Genomic DNA, 21,171 nt, shown 5'->3' with positions numbered 1-21,171 from the left:
GGGGGATAGAGAGGGAGAGGGGGGAGAGAAAAAAGAAAGAAAGAGAAAAGGATGATAAGGGGAAGCAGAGACAAAACTGGAACACTATATGAGAGAGGGATTAGAAGAGGGAGAGAGAAAGGGGGAAATGACAGAGGGAGACAGAATGAAGACAGAGCTCGGAAGGGGAGCCAGCGCGGAAGATTTACTGAACACTGTCTAACAAGCTCAGACACGTTCTTCACCTTTTCGCTCACCCCTCTTGCCTTCCATTTCCCATGTTCCCCTGTTCTCCCCCCCATCCCACCCTCCCCTCCGCACCCCCCACCCACTCTCCTTGACCCTGCTCCTCAATTCTGACAGGCTGCCATTCAGACTGTAGTGGAGAGAGAGAGAGGGAGAGGGAGAGGGAGAGAGAGAGAGAGGGAGAGAGAGAGAGAGAGAGGGAGAGGGAGAGGGAGAGAGAGAGAGAGAGAGAGAGAGGGAGAGGGAGAGGGAGAGGGAGAGAGAGAGAGACATATGCAAGAACACAGAGAATGATATCCTCCTTCCCCAGCCCCAGTGATGACGAGGTGCCGTAATCAAGCCCACACACACACGCGCACGCGCACGCGCACGCACACACACACACACACACACACACACACACACACACACTGCATAGGAGGGACGTTCCTCCATTTTAATTTGCCTTCGAATGTGGCAGATTCAGGCCAGGTGAGACACATGCATGTACAGGGGGGAGAGCGGGTGAATAGATAGGGAGAGTGGTGAATAGATAGAAGGAGAGGAGGTGAATAGATAGGGGGAGAGTGGGTGAATAGATAGGGGGAGAGTGGGTGAATAGATGGTGGAGAGCGGGTGAATAGATAGGGGGAGAGGAGGTGAATAGATGGTGGAGAGTGGGTGAATAGATAGGGGGAGAGTGGTGAATAGATAGAAGGAGAGGAGGTGAATAGATAGGGGGAGAGTGGGTGAATAGATAGGGGGAGAGTGGGTGAATAGATGGTGGAGAGCGGGTGAATAGATAGGGGGAGAGGAGGTGAATAGATGGTGGAGAGTGGGTGAATAGATAGGGGGAGAGTGGGTGAATAGATAGGGGGAGAGTGGGTGAATAGATGGTGGAGAGCGGGTGAATAGATAGGGGGAGAGGAGGTGAATAGATAGGGGGAGAGACTCCAGGATGCCTGACTCCCAGGGAGGGCATGAGGAGGAGAGGGTAGCTACACTGAGGCGGGTTGAGCATTAATATGGAGGTCGTCACACGCAACCCCCCCCACCCGCCACCTGCCTTTCACTGCTTTCAAAAAACAAAATGCTGCCGGCCTGCCATGAATAATGCAGCATTAATGTGGGGACGTCCCTGCATCGGGGATGTTCTCACGTGCCTTTACAGCTGTGCCGACACACTTACATTACCACCCGGCTCCACGGCTATGCACTCTGTCTCACCCCCTCATTCTGTCTCTCTCTCTTTCTCACACACACTCACACACAAGCACACGCGCACTCACACACAAGCACACGCACTCACACACACTCACACGCAAACACATGCGCACACACACACAAGCACACACACACATACATAAACACACACGCACACTCACACACAAGCACACACATAAACACACACAAGTACACACATAAACACACACACTCACACACAAGCACACGCGCACTCACACACAAGCACACACATAAACACACACACACACACACACACCATACACACACAAGCACACACATAAACACACACACACACACACAAGCACACGCACTCACACACACTCACACACAAGCACACGCACACTCATACACAAGCACACGCACTCACACAAACTCACACACAAGCATACACACACACAGACACACACACAATCATATTTTTTTCTCTCACACTGTACACACACACACACACACACACAAACACACACACACACACACAGTCTGACAGTCTGTTTCTGTCAGACTGTGGACGCAGCATTGGGGAGCTCAGTGAAGGAAAGGCAGTCCTAGACGTCCTATGTGTCCAGGCGTACAGAATCATCACCGCCCCAGGGCTCAGCCAAGCGCCTGAAAACACGTAGTAATGTGTACCGGGGGGTCAGAGGTCAGAGACCCACGACACCAGGGCCGTAACCTCTTCACAGAACCCGACGGCTCCAAACCGCGGCGTAAAAAGCACGGGGAAACAAGCCGTGCTCAATCTCTCCATCTCCCTATCCGCCAGGTTTAATTTTAGCCGGTCCCGATTCCATTTCCCAAGACTTATCGCCGCGGGGATCAGCGTCAGGGGGGTATTGCCATACCGCGCAGATAACGCGACCTCGACTAATCCCTTTCGCTCCCGCTCCCTTTATCTCCGTCCCTCTCTTGTAGGGACTCGTAAATTATTTCTCACATTTCTCAATGCTAACTGCCAGCGCGTGTTCGGCGGCGTCTCATGGCGCTTTCACATCCTTAATTACCGCGGGGTCCTTGAGCACCCGCTGAAACAGCGCTACAGGGAGGAGGCTGGAGGAGTGGGGGGGGGGGGGGGGGGGGGCGGAGCAGAAGCCCAGAATGCTCGGATGAGGGGTGTCGTGGTTTTTTTGGGAGCAGGTTTTCATTGGGAATGTGATGAATGTGGATGTCAGGTCACAGTGTATTGGGTATGTTCTGGGCAGCCAGCTGTGCCCTGGCCTTGTTCAATAGAATCTCACCCGTCTGCCTCTGCAGCAAATTGCTTTAACCCTGTGCTGGTCGGACGCCTGAGAGCCCCCCCCTCCCAACACGCGCAGGTACACAGCGCCAAGGGGAGACGCCTTGCGTCATGGAGGCAGACGAACGCAGCAGCAGAAACGGAGCCTGCTTCAGTGTCGCTTTCCAGAGAAACGCCAGGAAGCGCACAAAAACACGGCTGGCTTTTATTACGCGGTCTCTCTACCGCGTCACAGGGATAGCAGTGTGTTTACGGTCTCCCAAACTTACTGTGATTAGATGTCCCGTCGGAGATTTGGGCCCCCCCGTGCACGAAGGCGGGAATCACCACGGATACGAATGTCGCTCGTGCTACGCCGTGCTAACCCTCCCTGTGGAGGCAAGGAATTACATCTGCATTCTGCTGACACACAGATACCCTTCATCTACCCCCCCCCCCTCCCCAACATAATTAACAACACTTACAACACTTAGTATTACGGAGGAAAGGGAAGACAGTGATTTTCAGAGCCGTTTGTACGACGCTTCGCCTGTTGAACCGGTGAGCGTGCCCACTTGAAGCGGCAGGCAGGAGCACCTGCGGAGAAGCCCCCCCCGTTCGCCGGGACCCCCCCCCTGACAGGCCGGCCCGGGGAGTCTGCGTGGGAGTCCGTCAAGGAAACGGCTGAGAGAGGCCCAGGGCTCCGTCTCTTAATCGATGCAACCGCTTTATCGCGCGCTAGCGATTCCTGCACGCCGCTACACTTTTATTTTCTTTTTTTTTCCCCCTCCCTTGACCAATTACGAGCCATTAGGAGCGATTATAAAAAAAAAAATCACTGTCAATATTTCCTGCCGCAATCAAGAGTTGATACCGTTCCTGTCGGAGAGCTTTGCGATTCGTAAACGGCGGTTAGCGGTTAGCGGGGCTTTTCGGAGTCACGGGGGCCGCCCGTGCTGTCACCGGCAACATCTCCCGCTCACATTAGCATATCTGACTGATAAAATGAACAAAACACAAAATAAAAAAAACCCTGCTACATAAAAACAGTGCCCGCTTCTCTGCAGTCGAAGGCAGAGAGATTACAGCCATTTCATCAATCAAAGTGAGAAATGTACACTTTATACTCAACTGGATTCAGCTGTGTCTAATACCGCGGATTGGCTTGTGCTTTCTGCTACAGTGACAAACTGCTGTGGAATACCTGCCACGAGATGTTTTTTGAAATTGTTTTTGTGTGACCCGACATCACACTGCACAATCAAAACCGCTGCAATTCAACAATCCAATTTACATAAAACTGTTTATGGTTTTGCCATGGAGGATAAGGAAATGGCAAGACATGTCCCAACAACTTTCATTTTCATCAGCCAGATTGTGTGAGTACTGTGTACGAAAATGGGCAGGTTTCACGTAATAATAACAATTTGTTATTTAGCTGATGCTTTTATCCAAAGAGGATCTTATCGCGGCTACAACGGGGCTTGAACCACCAGTCTTCCAGGTCCCAGACGTGTACCTTAACCACTAAGACTACAGCCTGCCCATCTTCTCTATGGTATTGCACAGTAGTAATAAAACTACTACTATTAATAATGCTAAAACAATTTCAGGAGGCAGGCAAAGGCCACAGATGAGTCACTATAGAAACAGTGCCACCCAGCCTAATTCAGTGAGTCTAGGGCATTCACCTATGAAGAAGTTTCAGAAGAGCAAAAACAAAAATCTGCCAAAGCGAAAGGCTCTTGGCCCTAATGGAGAAATATAGCCCTGGATTCACGGAGCATATCCACCCTCATCCCACATTGGCATTCCTCTCGTCGCCCCGGCAACGCGGCAGGGGGGCGAGACGTATAAATGTTACAACTTAACCGGTTTTGAGCGGGCGACCTCCGCTCACCTTGCTCTCTCTCCCCCCGTCTCACCGTCTCATCCGATATTTCCCGGGCCCGCCGTGGGCCTGGACCGGCGCCAGAGTTACGGGAGGGAGGAACGCCGGGCGCTTTCGCTCCTCGTGCCCGCGAGCCGTTGCCGTGACGCACCGGGGTGAAGAGGATGTGCCGGGGCCTTTCTCACCCGGCTCCGTAATCACGCTCTCTATATTTATAAGGCAATACAGTCTCCCCTCCGACAAAACATATCCATTTCCCTTTTTTGCCCCATATATTATTCATGTGTGTATTCTCACAGTGCAGTGTTGTACTACAAGTCGCAGGGCGGCATAAAGAACGCGGCGTCTGCCCACACCGGTCGTAGCAGCTGGGCCCGTGGGGCGTAGCGCTAACGCTAACGCTAGCGCTAACGCTAACGCTAATGGGCACACCTGCCCCTCTCCACAGTCGCAGCAGAGCCTCGGCTCTTCTCTTCTCTCCTCTCCTCCCCCGTCTTTCCCCCCAAATTCTGGCACATTCAGTGTCTCCCTCTCTCCGCCATCCTCTCTGCTATCCTCCTCCACTCCCTCTCTCCCTCTCTCTCCCCCTCCCTCTCTTCCACAGCAGCATATGCTTTGCATGTTAATGAGGTAAAGCACCGCGCTCTGTGTGGAAGTGACACACCACCCCTCCCTCTCTCTCTCTCTCTCTCTCCCTCTCTCTCTCTCTCTCCCACCCTCTCCCTCTCAATCTCTCTCTCTCTCTCCCACCCTCTCAATCTCTCTCTCTTTTGTTCTCTCAATCTCTCTTTCATTCTCCCTCCCTCACTCGCTCTCCCTCCCTCTCTCTCCTTCTCCCTCTCTCTCCCTCTATCTTTCTCGTTCTCTCATTCTCTGAATCTCCCTCACTTCCTGCTGGGCGGCTAAGCTGCTAACACTTGAAAATTCCACACACAGGAAAAGGTGTGGCCAGAAGATTGTGGTACCCAGGCTGAAACTGAAGCTTCCTTCTGTCTATTTGCCTGTCTCTGTACTTCATAATCCCTAATATTTCAAGCATTACTTACAAAATTAACATATAAATTAATAAAGTAATTGAAGAATGTCGTTGATATCCTGTATGAAATATTTTGTCGATAAAAAAAAATCCCAGTTGAGGTGATTGTTTTCACTTCAGTCTGCATTATTTTGAGCGTGATGAAAATAGGTATTAGTAATAATGAACAGGAGGCCGCAAACTATGACAGATGATATTTTCATTTCCCCACCATCTCCCGTCTCTCTCCAGCGCCTCTCCTCTCCCCCTCTCTCTCCCTCCATCTCCAGAGCCGCAGATAGAGCATGTCTGCATATTTATAAGCCCCTCGCATGTAGCGCATGCATACTGTGAGGAGAGAGAACTCGCCCGACACCATCAGCCTCTCTCCCGCCGGCTCTCCCTCCCGCCCCGCACTCTTTAACGTCTGCCGACGGCTCCCCCGGGAAGGAGGAGATCTCCCGTTCAGGACGAGGAGTCGCCCCGCGCCACCTCCCACCTCCCCGCAGCTGTTCGACATTACCGCCCCCCCCCCCCCCCCCCACCTGTTCGCCATTACCCCCCCCCTCGCCGTGTTTCGAATCACCACGGCTACGACCGAGAAGCAAACCCGCGTCTCTGAACCTGCTCCTGAGGGGTGGAGGGGTGCGGAGGGGTCCGGGGGGGTGCTGACTGCTCGCCCCCGGTCCTCTCTGATGTTCGAGCGCTCCGCTCCTGAACAGGTTCAGAGGGGTGTGGAGAGGTGTGGAGGGGTGTGGAGAGGTGTGGAGGGGAGCAGAGGGGTGTGGAGGGGAGCAGAGGGGTGTGGAGAGGTGTGGAGGGGTGTGGAGAGGTGTGGAGAGGTGTGGAGGGGAGCAGAGGGGTGTGGAGGGGAGCAGAGGGGTGTGGAGGGGAGCAGAGGGGTGTGGAGGGGAGCAGAGGGGTGTGGAGGGGAGCGGAGGGGTGTGGAGAGGTGTGGAGGGGAGCAGAGGGGTGTGGAGGGGAGCAGAGGGGTGTGGAGAGGTGTGGAGGGGAGCAGAGGGGTGTGGAGGGGAGCAGAGGGGTGTGGAGGGGAGCAGAGGGGTGTGGAGAGGTGTGGAGGGGAGCAGAGGGGTGTGGAGAGGTGTGGAGGGGAGCAGAGGGGTGTGGAGAGGTGCAGAGAGGTGTGGAGAGGTGTGGAGGGGAGCAGAGGGGTGTGGAGAGGTGTGGAGAGGTGCAGAGAGGTGCGGAGAGGTGTGCACCCCGGTCTGCTCACCCCGGTCCTCTCTGATGTTCGAGCGCTCTGCTCCTGCTAACGGACGTGCTGCTACAGCCCTCAGCCGGCCGGAGGGTCGCCCTGTCGGAGAGACGGGGATGGGACAGATCCGTCTCTATCCCCACCCCCCCATCGGACAGGCCGGAGAGCCTGTCTATCTATTGATCTATCCATCTATCCATCCATAATGCATCACTCCGTCTCTATCCGCCCGCCCCTTCACTTCATCCATCTGGCCTGTCCGCGGCGCTTGCTCTCCCGCGCTCTCCCTGGTGCCCTGGGTAATGGAAACCCTATCAGGGCCAGGTTTTCCCAATCTAGGCCCTGGCAGTGAGAGATCTATCCCCCGCACCTCCTCCTCCTCCTTCCCTCCATCAACTTCCCTCCGCAGGACCAACCGCTCCATCGCTCCGGGAGACTGTCCCTCAATCTCCTCTCTTTCATCTCCATCTCCCTGCTTCCCTCGTTACCCCCCCTCCGCTGAACACACACACACATACACACACACACACACATAAACACACACACACACACATACACACACACACACACGCACACACACACGCACACACACGCGCACACACACACACACACACTCACATACACACACATACACAAACACACTCACATACACACACACATACACACACTCACATACACACACACATACACACACAGACACGCGCACGCTCACACGCACACGCACACGCACACACACAGATTGCACGATCTCCGCTCGCGCGATAACCGTGTAAAGAAAAAAAACTACATTTCCCAGCGCGCACCTCTTCGGCCGCCCCCGAAACCCCAAAGATAACGCCCACCATGACTAATTCATCGGTTTCCTCTATTTATGCTGTTTTTTCGTCCATGCATATTTCATTGTTTTCGTGTATTTTGGTTGTGGGTCTGAGTTCTATGAAAAATACATGACAGGATTGACGGGGCGGGGTGACGGAGGAACAGCAGCGAGCTCCTAAATCTTTCTGGGGGCGGGCCCGATCTTAAGCAACCATTCCTCACGGAGGCAGACTCATTTCCCAAAAAAAATCTCCCAGCTTATTTGTCTTGTGGCAAGTAGTCTTACAGCATGAAAGGACATTTTTTTCCCCTTCAATAAACATCATTTGTTCTTGTGTAAAGTGTATTAACACCGCCTGGCCAAAACTTTTGTAATGTATGCAGAAAAGAGGAGAAAATGTAATTCATGCTAATGAGGCGCAAGGAGCGAGCGGGGGAGTGAGAGGGCTCCGGAGTCGCTTCAAAGGGCAGACGGGAACGCGGGGACCCTCTCCGGGGGGCGGCCGACAGGGTGACGAAGGCACCCACCCCCCCCCCCCACCCCCCGTGATCCAGATACAAGACGACACAGACTGCACTGGGAGAGAGGGAGAGAGAGAGGGAGAGGAGGAGTGAGGGAGAGAGAGGGAGGGAGAGGAGGAGAGAGGGAGAGAGGAAGAGAGGGAGGGAGAGGAGGACAGAGGGAGAGAGAGGGAGAGAGGGAGGGAGAAAGGGAGAGAGGGAGGGAGGGAGAAAGGAAGAGAGAGAGGGAGAGAGGGAGGGATGGAGGGAGAGAGAGGGAAAAAGAGAGAGAGAGGGGGAGAGCGGGATAGAGGAAGAGAAGGAGATACAGAGGGAGAGAGAGGGGGGGAGAGAAGGAGAGAGGGAGGAAGGGAGAGAAGGAGATACAGAGGGAGAGAGAGGGGGGAGAGAGGGATAGAGGAAGTAAGGGAGATATAGAGTGGATAGGGCACTGAAAGAACAGGGAAGAAGGAAGCGCTCCAGTCATGGACAGCGGCATGACCACAGTCTTTATTTTAGGACGCGGCAGTGTAGCCTCAGCCCAGCGCTGCTCCCAGCTGAGGGCGGGTTGACAGCAGATGGCCTGTCATATCTATATTAACTCTGCCTGTAGAACGGATCAGCGCGAGGCGGAAATAATGACTGATTAACACTAATAATTATTCATCATTAAAAATAACATCACAATATTGCACCTTTATCGTCAGGCGTTTCTGCCATTTTGCGCTATTTAAAAAGTGGTCTTTTTTTCCCCGGCACTGACTCCATTACTCATCCCATTAAAAGCCGTTTGGTCTCGGGCTCCTGAGGATGAGCTCGCCGCATTGGCAAGGGGGGGGCGGTTTCGGGAGCCAAGATCAGGCAATCTGTGGGTAAAAAAACGGACAGAACACCAGGCGGGCTTCACTGAGCCGGCGGGCGGGGACCAGCCAAAGCGCGGTCAAGAAGGCAAGAGACCAAGAGAAGGAGCTCTGAGAGACGGAATGAGCTGGGAGAGAGGTAACCAGGACCAGAGCGAGCGGGCGGGGCCAGCAGAACCCGAGCGGGCGGGGCCAGAACCGGGCGGGGCCAGAGAGAGGGGGTCCAGGACGGGCGGGGTGAACAGACCCAGAGAGAGGGGGTCCAGGACGGGCGGGGTGAACAGACCCAGAGAGAGGGGGTCCAGGACGGGCGGGGTGAACAGACCCAGAGAGAGGGGGTCCAGGACGGGCGGGGTGAACAGACCCAGAGAGAGGGGGCCCAGGACCGGGCGGGGTGAACAGGGCCAGAGAGAGGGGGTCCAGGACCGGGCGGGGTGAACAGACCCAGAGAGAGGGGGGTCCAGGACCGGGCGGGGTGAACAGACCCAGAGAGAGGGGGTCCAGGACGGGCGGGGTGAACAGACCCAGAGAGAGGGGGCCCAGGACCGGGCGGGGTGAACAGGGCCAGAGAGAGGGGGTCCAGGACCGGGCGGGGTGAACAGGGCCAGAGAGAGGGGGTCCAGGACCGGGCGGGGTGAACAGACCCAGAGAGAGGGGGTCCAGGACCGGGCGGGGTGAACAGACCCAGAGAGAGGGGGCCCAGGACTGGGCGGGGCCAGAGAGAGGGGGCCCAGGACGGGCTGGGGTCAGAGAGAGGGGGGCCCAGGACGGGCTGGGTTAGCGGGCGGGTCAGTACCTCCAGGCGGCCCGTGTCGGGCTGGGTTAGCGGGCGGGGTCAGTACCTCCAGGCGGCCCGTGTCGGGCTGGGTTAGCGGGCGGGTCAGTACCTCCAGGCGGCCCGTGTCGGGCTGGGTCAGAGAGAGGGGGCCCAGGACGGGCTGGGGTCAGAGGGTGGTTCAGTACCTCCAGGCGGCCCGTGTCGGGCTGGAAGCCGCGCGCGGGGTCCTCCGTGGTGACGCGGCACTGGATGGCACAGCCGTTGATCCGGATGTTCTCCTGCTTCAGACCCAGCTCCTCCAGACTCCGCCCCTCACACACCCGCACCTGGGCGTGCACCAGGTCCACACTGAGAGAGGGGGAGAGAGAGAGAGAGGGAGAGGGAGGGAGGGAGAGAGAGAGAGAGAGGGAGAGAGAGAGGGAGAGAGAGAGAGAGAGAGAGGGAGGGAGAGAGAGGTTTCCTTTATTGCACAGAACATGGAAAATAAATGAGACCTATATGCTCACATTATCCAAGTACCCACTGACACGAACATGCACACAGAATAGGGGGAAAAAACGAAATAACATCCACACAAAAAAGCAACTTAACTACACAATTATGAAATAGGACAATCAAGCAAATGTCAGAATGGGGAAGACATGTGATCTAAGTGACTTCATGTGGAATGATTGTTGGTGCCAGACAAGGTGGTTTGAGTATCTCAGAAACTGCTAATCTTCTGGGATTTTGCAGAGTTTGCAGAGAATGGTGCGAAAACCAAAAAAATATCCAGTGAGCAGCAGGGCAAAAACACCTTGTTACTGAGAGAGGTCAGTGCAGAAGGGCCAGACTGGTCAAAGCTGACAGGAAGGTGACAGTAATGCAAATAACCAGATTACAGTGATATGCAGAAGAGCATCTCTGAAAAACACAACGCATCATAACTCTTAAGTGGATAGGCTACAGCAGCAGAAGACCAATAAGTCTTATAAATACCTAATAAAGTGCTCAGTGTACATTACATTATTGGCATTTGGCAGATGCTCTTCACCAGAGCAATGTACAGTTGATTAGACTAAGCAGGAGACAATCCTCCCTTGGAGCAATGCAGGGTTAAGGGCCTTGCTCAAGGGCCCAACGGTTGTGCGGATTTTATTGTGGCTACACCGGGATTAGAACCACCGACCTTGCGGATCCCAGTCATGTACCTTAACCACTACGCTACAGGCCGCCCCACCATATATGTGTATATTTGTATGCCTGCGTATCCCCGCAGATTTAAATTATGTAAAGGTGTTTCCTGTTGTTGTTGTCTTTAATCCTTGCATTTGCCAACACTGTGCCAAAAGAGCCCCTTGAAAACTGAGCTGACATGGAAAATCAAGAGCTTCAGAGGGGGCGGTGAAGCTCACTGCATGTGCCAGGCAGACAGTGTGGTACAGGATTGGGGGGGGGGGGGGGGGTAAACACAGACAGGGGGGTATGGGGCGGGGGGCGGGGGGGGGGAACAGAAAGTTGTTTGATTTGAGAGGCGACAGCTGCTAAATTTTTGGCGTACCGGAGGTGTGTGGGTCTGACAGGACACACGTTCTCTTCAGCATTAAAGAACTACGCATCAAACAGATAAGGCAAACAGATGGAAGAGAAACAGTTCTCCAGCTCCTGGGACTGCACGACTCGGTTAACATGCATCAATAGTGCACTGCAGACACACTTGAACTGAACACTGCGCCATATTGACAGAACAGGGAACGGCACTGAACTGTACGCTCTGCCCAGACTACATAAACACACAGCGTGACAAGAGACGGCGCTGTTAATATAACAAAAACTCTGAATTGACACTGGATCAAATCGACAAAACGCTGAATGAGGATTAATACACCTAATTGAATTAGCTCTGCACTTAAGGACACAACCCACAGACAGTTCCACCTCCAGCGTGGGCTGGCCTTGCTGGAAACGGCGCACCGGAGCGCAGTAAAGCGGAAAGCGAATGGCATGCTGTATGGATTGTGACTGGACGTTTACGGCACACTGACTCCGCGACGAGGGTGAGAGTTAATAAGGTATGCGGCACACGGCCCTGCCCGGTTTGGACCGTCCATTAACATCGACAAAGAAAGTGCATTAGTATTGCACATTAGTATCCCCGGAGACGGAGGTAGTGGTGTGTGAGGGAGAGGAGCATCATACAAGCGCTTAGTCTGTTGCCGAGGGAGACACACGCACGCGCGCGCCAGCACACACACGCGCGCGCCGGCGTTCAGAGAAGTAGGTTAAATCAAACTTGTTGACTCGAGACTGTGCTAAGAGGCAGACAGAGTGCAGAACGCGGGGAGCCATAACTGACTGGGAAATAGGCGTCGGGAGCCATTTTGTTTCATCTCACGGCCATTATACCCGTTCCCGCTGACGTTCGAACTGCGCCCGCTGGATATTTAAAGGGTTAAACATAGTGTTGATTACTAAAATAGTTCCTTTGGAAGGGCCGCTGGCCATTGTGTTGATGAAACATTAAATTCACTAATGCATCACTATAAGTGTTTGTATGCTTACGGTAATTCTCTTCATTAGCAAGTCAAGGGAGAAAATGGCAAAGTGCCTAGAGTTATTATCTGAATGCAGAAACACGAGCGGGAGATTCTCTGAGAAAGGAGGCAAAAGAAAAAGGACCCGTATATTTTTCTGTATGAGGCAGACAGAGCAATTCTCATTTTCTGAGTAAACAATTTGCAAATTCGCCCATGTTTGTTGTTTGTGTGCGTGTGTGAGTGTGTGTGTGTGTGTGTGTGTGTGTCTGTGCGCCTGTGAGTGTGTGTCTCTGTGTGTGTATGTATGTGTGGGTGAGCGCTTCCCGTAAACACAATTTTTAATAGCTCTCGGGCACACTGCGACCAAATTATTTTTTTATGTAAAATGTATTCTCTTTTAAATAAATAACTTAAAATAATGTGTATGTGTGTGGGACTGTGTGCTCCTGCCTCTGCCTGCAGGGCTGGAAGTATTTTAATGTATTACAGAAAGAGAAAGACAGAGAGAGGAACAAAAAGAGAGAGAGAGAGAGAAAGAGAAAGACAGAGAGAGGGATGTGAGTTATGTTTACTTTTGTCTGGGACATAAATAATGCAGGGAATAAAGTCTGTCTGTGAAGTTTAAAATCCACAGATAAAAAACAAAGACATTTCAACACACACAAGCACAATAATTCATTACATCTTACAGTACTATACAAATACATATACACACCTGTTAGGCCTGTGGCTACATTTGTGTATGCATTAACCTGGAGTATAAAGCTGTTACTACCTCTCCCATATGCTCAAATACATGCATCGCAACTCACACAAATACATGCAAGTCGAACACAAACACAGACCTGACCTTGACCACACACTACACACACAAGTGTACAAACAAACACACACACACATACACACACGCATAAAGAGTAGCAAACAAAAGCAACTGCGCACACACTCGCACAGATATACAGATATCCCTGCCTCCCTCATCTTCAATCTTCTATCCTTAATTAATTTCTTCCAATTCCCTGTTTGGGAGGGAAGAGAGACAGAGAGAGGGAGAGAGGGAGGATGAGATAGAGAGGTTGAATGAGAGAGAGAGAGGAGAGCGATAGAGGGAGAGATAGAATGGTACAGAATATAAAATGTCTAGGCCACTAGAGGAGGATGAAAAGGAGAGAGGGGGAGGGGAGGGGAAGAGAAGTCGGGCGGAGGGAGGGAGGGAGTGTGAGAAAAAAAGATTGTATAATTTGCTATCTGATTAGCTCCTCTCCTCAAATTGCCGGCGTGTGAAAGCATCCATAGAGGCAGCTTTGAGGAGCGCTCCCAGCACGGCAGGATTTGGATCATCGGGGTGGGGGGGGGGGGTTCTGCGGCATATTGGCGATCTGGTTGTATAGGCGATCCGGTCGTATAGGCAATCCGGTCGTATTCGCGGCCTGGTCGTATTGGCGGTCTTGCGTTTGCTGCATGTCTGTGTTTTTCTGCTATCTGCACGCAATGGGAGGCTAAAGCGATTACTTTCTTGGTGTTCAAATTGTATTTCAGTTTTCTGGCTTTTTCCGTGTAATGAGGAATATTTTTGATACGGATTACGGAAGTTTCTGGAAAACAAGCTGGCTGTACAATGGCAGGTACGGGGGCATTCGGGGATCATGGCTTAAAGCAGAGAAATACATTTAAAGTGACTGAAAGGTCAATTCTGATAATAAGCACACAGAAAACTTCTGGAGGCATAAGATAACAAATCCGAAAAGCCCTCACACCAGGGACTGAACAGCAAACCGGTCATCGGAAAATACAGGAAACAGGCCCATCCTCAAATTACAAGAAAATAATATTGCTGTTAAAACTGACTGAAATGAATCTCTCAAAGGACATCTATAATTATAATGAAATCTTCAAACCTGATATTAGAGGTTGACTATAATGATGACAGCTTAGAAAGGCTGATATTAATTTGGGTTTATCCACGTTAGTATCCGAGTATTAGTATTTAGGGGCGGCCAGTGGTTAAGGCACATGACTGGGACCCGCAAGGTCGGTGGTTCTAATCCCGGTGTAGCCACAGTAAGATCCGCACAGCCGTTGGGCCCTTGAGCAAGGCCCTTAACCCTGCATTGCTGCAGGGGAGGGTTGTCTCCTGCTGAGTCTAATCAACTGTACGTCACTCTGGACGCCAAAATGCCATTAATGTAATTAAAGTATTCAATATTAATTATATAATTAAAGGTACAATAGGTAAGATTTTTGTGTTAAAACATTGTTACAAGACCATTGTAAATCCCTTCCTATCGTTGAAACAGGCTCACTGACAGGTTGACTCACCCTCTGCCTGTGTTTATAGTTTCAAAATATACAGTTGATGGGGGTCACTCTGTACCAAAACATTGTACAGCTGTACACTAATTCAAGCTCATTGGTTGAAAATTGGTTTGAATTGCCACAGCCAATGGCGTTTCAATGTCAGCGCGTTCACAGAGAACGGGTTGGATAAACAGTGTTGTGGTTTGAGCGTGTTTGTTGCTGCAATTCCTCTCTTGAGTACGAAATGACCTATTGTACCTTTAAGTATTAACAAAGTATTAGCAACAGTATTTCTGCCAGTAGAAAAGCTCTGGATCAAAACAAAAGTCATCAAACAAACGCTACAACAACTGCAAACATTTCAGGCAAATATCGAGACATGAGATCATAGCTGGGCCAGCGCAACCCCCCATATCCCCAGCTCCCCAGATACACAGATACACAGATACACAGATGAGGAATGAATGGGCATTTCAGGGTCCATGCCCCACAATGCACTGCTACAATGCCCACCGCATAGACCATCGCTGCACTTGACTGCCACGGAGAGTGAAGTGAAGATGAGTTCCATCTGTATTCACTCACTCACACGCACACGCACACGCACACGCGCGCGCACACACACACACACACACACTCACACACACACACACACACTCTCACACACACACTCACACAGTCACACACACTCACACACACTCACACTCACACACACACACACACACACACACACACACACACACACACACACTCACACACACACACACACACACACACACACACACACACACACACACACACACACACACTCACACACACACACACACACTCACACACTCACACACTCACACACACTCACACACACTCACACACTCACACACTCACACACACTCACACACTCACACACACACACACACACACACACACACACACACTCACGCACGCACGCAATGTAATTGGCATTTGGCAGACGCTCTTATCCAGAGCAACATACAGTTGATTAGACTAAGCAGGAGACAATCCTCCCCTGGAGCAATGCAGGGTTAGGGGCCTTGCTCAAGGGCCCAACGGCTGTGTGGATCTTACTGTGGCTACACCGGGATTAGAACCACCGACCTTGCGTGTCCCAGTCGTGTACCTCAACCACTACGCTACAGGCCATCCCACATATACAGAACATACATGAAGACTGAGGAAAAAGCTGGTACAACTATATTTTTTTCCGAAGTAATTTGTGAGCCACTAAATATATAGTGTGGCTTTGCGTGCCGTAACTAAATAAACTCTGTCATCCATTTCTCCACTGACAGTGTAAATATGCACATGCACAGACAGTGCTGAGCAGAGATACAGCACATTACAAATGAACAAAAGTCCAGCTCCTCATTGGAATATAAATGTGATAGCACTGCAAAAAGATTCCAGGCAATCCATAAAAATGAAAAACATTTGCTCTCTGTTGTTCATTCAATGAAACAATGAGACAAACGTCTCTGCTTAAGATGAAGAATGAACAGCCCGGCTACCGTCTCAGCACAATTTAGCCTGCCTTCTAATTTTAGAACGAGTTGGCAAACAATCTCTATGCCGTGAAATACAGCTTATTGCCCCAATGTGAGAAAAAAAAAACTTTTTGGAAAATTATATTTGAAGGTGAAGGTAATTCATGACCTTGTCTGTCTGTCTATCGCGTGAATTTCTGATTTTATGAATTCATTACTTTCCTGCCATTGTGAGCCCTTGAGTGGTAATTATTGGCAGATTGCTATGAATCAGAATTTAATTAGCCTTCACTGAAACAGGGATAAATATTTACACTGCGGAATTACCGCACGCGTGAACACGGAGCCTTGGTGGGAGAAACCCAAACGCAGGGAGTAGTGTTAAGCGCCCAGCCCGTGCGACGTGCGTACGAGGCCGTCGGGATCTGGGTTCGGGTTCTCCGCGGCCCCGTTTGAAGTGGACTGGATTACCGGGAGGAGCGCGGGCGGCGGGAACACGGGCGGTAACGGCGCTCCGGGGGGGGGGGGGGGGGGCGGGGGGGGGCGCCTCGGGGCACCGCCGTCCTCCCGCGGAGATGACTCGGGAAGGGAATTGGAAAGTTTAAGCCGGTCATCCGAATCCGTCGTCGGTCGGACACATCCTCATGAATTCTAATCACACCTCCTCTCGGAGGGTAACAGCTGTATCCGCGGGGTCTGTGGATTCTGCCGCCTTCCATTTCGGAACAGGCTGCTCTGGAGCGCTGGGGCTTAAAAGTCATTACCGGGAATCTGCATAGTAATGCTCTGTGCGGGACTCATCACCAGGAATTTTGGGCCCCGCGAGAGGAACACTGGGGATGGGGGGAGGAGACGGGTGAAGGAGAGGAGGGCATATTTTTCGAGTATTTGGGAGGCGTCCACACTCGGGACCCTATGTGAAACCCTATGTTACAGTACATTTTGGCAGACGCTCTTATCCAGAGCGCCGTACAGTTGATTAGACTAAGCAGGAGACAATCCTCTCCTGGAGCAATGCAGGGTTAAGGGCCTTGCTCAAGGGCCCAATGGCTGTGCGGATCTTATTGTGGCTAGACCGACCTTGCGGGTCCCAGTCATGTACCTTAACCACTACACTACAAGCCGCCATACAAAAAAAAAAAAATATTATAATATTTCTCGAGGGCCCCTGTCAGTCAGGGCCCTTGGAATTAACCCCCACCACCACCAGCACCGGCCACAAACGGGGCCTGGTTGCCCCCTCTGACCCCGCCGGCTCTGTGTCCCTCTCGCCCGCAGCGTCTGCCCTGCCCTGCTCCGGGCTTCAGCAGGGCCGTCCCGCCCGGAGCGTTAACTCACAGCCCTCGTCCGCCCCTGCAGTCTGAAGACATCCCGGCCACAACCACACCCCAGGGGCCCGCAAGCTGCCGCCTTTCACCGGAGAAAGATGCGCCTCCACCCTCTCCCTTTAAACAGCGGCGGCTCTCCTGTGACACCGGGCGGCCCTCGAGCCTGTAAAATGGCCGCTACGCTCCCTGCAGCTGCAGGACTCCTCGTACGGTGGCACTGGTAACTGGAGACGCGCACACTGCTGACTGAGAGGGAAAAAAAACCGAGGAGAGATAAATCTTTTAAAGAAGAGGGCACTGCTGCGATGACTCACTCCGCTAAAGAAGACGTGCGCGTGTGTGTGTGTGCGCGTGTGTGTGTGTGTGTGTGTGTGGAGGGGCGTGTGGCCTCGTATCAAAACCAGACTGTCGGTGTCAAATGAGGCCAGCGGTCCCGCCGCCAGGGGGTATGTAGCAGTACACAGCCCGGCCCGGAGAGAAGGGGCCCCGCCTGGGGGAGAGTGTGTGAGAATACACAGCCCAGCCCGGAGAGAAGGGGCTCCAGACACCGGGGGAGGGGGCTCTGCCTGAGGGTCTGTAACAGTACACAGACCAGCTCTACTGGAGGGTCTGTAACAGTACACAGAGCAGCTCTACTTGAGGGTCTGTAACAGTACACAGAGCAGCTCTACTGGAGGGTCTGTAACAGTACACAGAGCAGCTCTACTGGAGGGTCTGTAACAGTACACAGAGCAGCTCTACAGGAGGGTCTGTAACAGTACACAGAGCAGCTCTACAGGAGGGTCTGTAACAGTACACAGAGCAGCTCTACTGGAGGGTCTGTAACAGTACACAGAGCAGCTCTACTGGAGGGTCTGTAACAGTACACAGAGCAGCTCTACTGGAGGGTCTGTAACAGTACACAGAGCAGCTCTACTGGAGGGTCTGTAACAGTAAACAGAGGTCATTTTGGGGGGTCTGTAACAGTACACAGAGGTCATTTTGGGGGGTCTGTAACAGTACACAGAGGTCATTTTGGGGGGTCTGTAACAGTACACAGAGGTCATTTTGGGGGGTCTGTAACAGTACACAGAGGTCATTTTGGGGGGTGCAGTAGGTAACAGTACACAGAGGTTCTGTCGGAGGGTCTGTAACAGTACACAGAGGTCATTTTGGGGGGTGCAGTAGGTAAGAGTACACAGAGGTTCTGTCGGAGGGTCTGTAACAGCACACAGCCCTGCGTGGTGGGGCTCCAGACAGTGGGATGGACTGTCACCAAGACCCAAGCCCGCTGAATTAAAAACAGCCACACACAGAGCCCATAAACTCCACTGCTCTGATGCAGAGAGCAGGAGCACGGAGCGTGTGGCCTGCCAGGCTCACAGACGCCAGCCGGCATCCCAGATTTGGCAAAAAAAACAACCCAGGTGCACGTTTGTTTAATCAGGTAAATAAAAGTGTATCAGGTAAATAAAAGTTATTTAGATGACGCTTTTGTCCAAAGTGACTTACAGTTGATTAGAACGAGCAGGGGAGCAATGCGGGGTTGCTCAACGGCCCACCCACTGCGGGTATCTTATCGCGGTTACACCGGGGCTTGAACCACCGACCGGTCCGGGTCCCGGTCACGCACCTTAGCCACGGCGCTACAGGCCGCCCCATCGACGTGATGAATAAAAGCGGTTAGTCACGGAGAAGTGGCGCTGAAGCCCGTGGCCTCCCGCCGCGTGTCCGGGGATCCGTCAACGTCCGGGGCCGCGCCGCCTCAGTGCCGTCGTTTACCGCGCGGACCGGCCCCTGATCCACGCGCCGTGTCGGACCAACGAGCCGTTTCTGAATTTCAATTAGGACTCATTGATGTCCACGATCCCGCGGTCGATTGCGGTCTACCGCCACGCGGGAAAGAACAGCCTGCTAGTTCGTCAGGGGTTCGGCTCGGCCAATCGCAGGCCCCCCGGTCTAATCGGGAACGGCGATGGGAGGAGCGGAGGAAAGGCCGGCTATGCTAACGCAGGGTCTCTGCAGAGAAAGAGAGAGGGAGAGCATGTATATGTGTGTGTATATAAATATATAATTATTATTGTGTTAATTATTATCCAGTTTTTTATATGTAATCATATTACTGTGTTATTTTCATCTGTTTAACATGTTCCTTTCCATGCTTTGGCATCTACAAATGCAAATTTTGTATTTGAATTTGAATTTGAGAGAGTGAGAGAGGGAGAGGGAGAGGGAAAGAGAGGGAGGGAGAGAGATAGGGAAAGTTAGCAGAGGGTCAGGAACTCAATAAGCAGAGCAGGGCTGAAAGCACGCTGGAAAGCAGGGGGTGGGGAGGGGGGGAGGGGGGGTGACCCCCATGACTGGGCGGAATAAGATTATTAGTGTGAGCCTCTGGGAGAAATGACTTTTCACAGGACTTGGTCAGAAACTCAGAAATCATCCCTTTGTACAAGTCTCTTTTTCTCCCTCCCTCCTCATCTCTCTCTCCCTCTCTCTCTCTCTCTCGCAGACTCAATCTCGTTCACTCATACTTTCTTTCCACACTCTTTCTCTCGCGGTTATTAATCTATATACAGAGGCGCCCGCTTCTCTCTTGTTAGTTTTTAACCTACAGTGTATACAGTGCACACCATTCAGCCAAAAAAACATACGTCATAACACATAACACTAAACCATATGAATAATTACATTGCATCAGGGGCGGCATTGGCTCAGGCGGTTAGAGCGGTCGTCTGGCAGTCGGAGGGTTGCCGGTTCGATCCCCAACCCTGGGTGTGTCGAAGTGTCCTTGAGCAGAAACCTCACCCCCAAAAGGCTCCTGACGAGCTGGTCGGTGCCTTGCATGGCAGCCAATCGCCGTTTGCGTGTGCGTGTGTGTGTGTGTGAGTGTGTGAGTGTGCGAATGGGTGAATGAGAAGCATCAATTGTACAGCGCTTTGGACAAAGGCGCTATATAAATGCCTAACATTTTACAATTTACCATCACTCAAATGCTACATCACGTAAATGATTGTTAAAATAGTAGTAGAGAAATACATTTGAAAAGTCAATTTTGCCATTCATAGTGCCAATTTACCCAGCAGCTGTGATGCCACGATTTCACAGAGAAAGACCGGCAGCACCATCAAACGTCGATGGTGAACGCATGTAATGGGATTTGCCTGGAGGGAGCCGTTGAATGGCATGGTGGGGGTTCTGAAATCATTCTGTAGATGAAATAGATTTGTTAACTAAATATTTTCCTGCTACTGCCACAATATAATAGGCTGACTAGACCGAAATGCAATTAATACACCGGCGTCTTTTTAGCGGTTCTTCACTTACAGAATACCTATTATGGAGGCAAAACAGTGGGAATATCGTTCCAGTCAAAATGTATCACTTTGCAGTACTGTATAACCAACCATATTGCGGGAGACAACATTTTGGATTCAGGGGAACAAATCAATAAAAAATATGATACTATGCATAAAATAAACCATAAGCAATAGATAAAATGTCATTTCCTTTTCTTTCTTTCTTTCTTTCTTTCTCTCTTTCTCACCCTCTATGTATATGTGTGTGTATATGCTTGTGCTCATGTACGTGTAAAAAAACAACGCTTCTTCAAAGCAGGATGGATGATCAAAAAACGACTCTTTGTTCTCAGCCCCCATACACTGGCTGTCTTTCTCTCCCCATCCGTCATCCTCCTCTCTTTCCTGCTCTTCCTCGCACCAGCACCCTCTCCTCCTCCTCCTCCTCCTCCTCCCTCCTTCGCCTCCTCCTCCTCCTCTCTGTCGCTCAATGACAGGCCTTACAAATAA

The 21,171-nt window shown here is 51.8% G+C and overlaps 1 protein-coding gene across 1 annotated transcript in view; it reads right to left on the bottom strand.

Moving 5' to 3' along the window:
* Window positions 1-21,171, bottom strand: part of LOC133124235 (pyruvate carboxylase, mitochondrial-like) — a 205,226-nt gene that overhangs the window by 112,203 nt on the left and 71,852 nt on the right. The window contains 1 exon segment of the mRNA XM_061235242.1: window positions 9,928-10,090. Coding sequence (XP_061091226.1) covers window positions 9,928-10,090 — 163 coding nt within the window.

This window comes from Conger conger, chromosome 3 (assembly GCF_963514075.1).
Source record: "Conger conger chromosome 3, fConCon1.1, whole genome shotgun sequence".
Lineage (NCBI taxonomy): Eukaryota > Metazoa > Chordata > Actinopteri > Anguilliformes > Congridae > Conger > Conger conger.
This window is presented reverse-complemented; position numbering and strand designations above follow the sequence as displayed.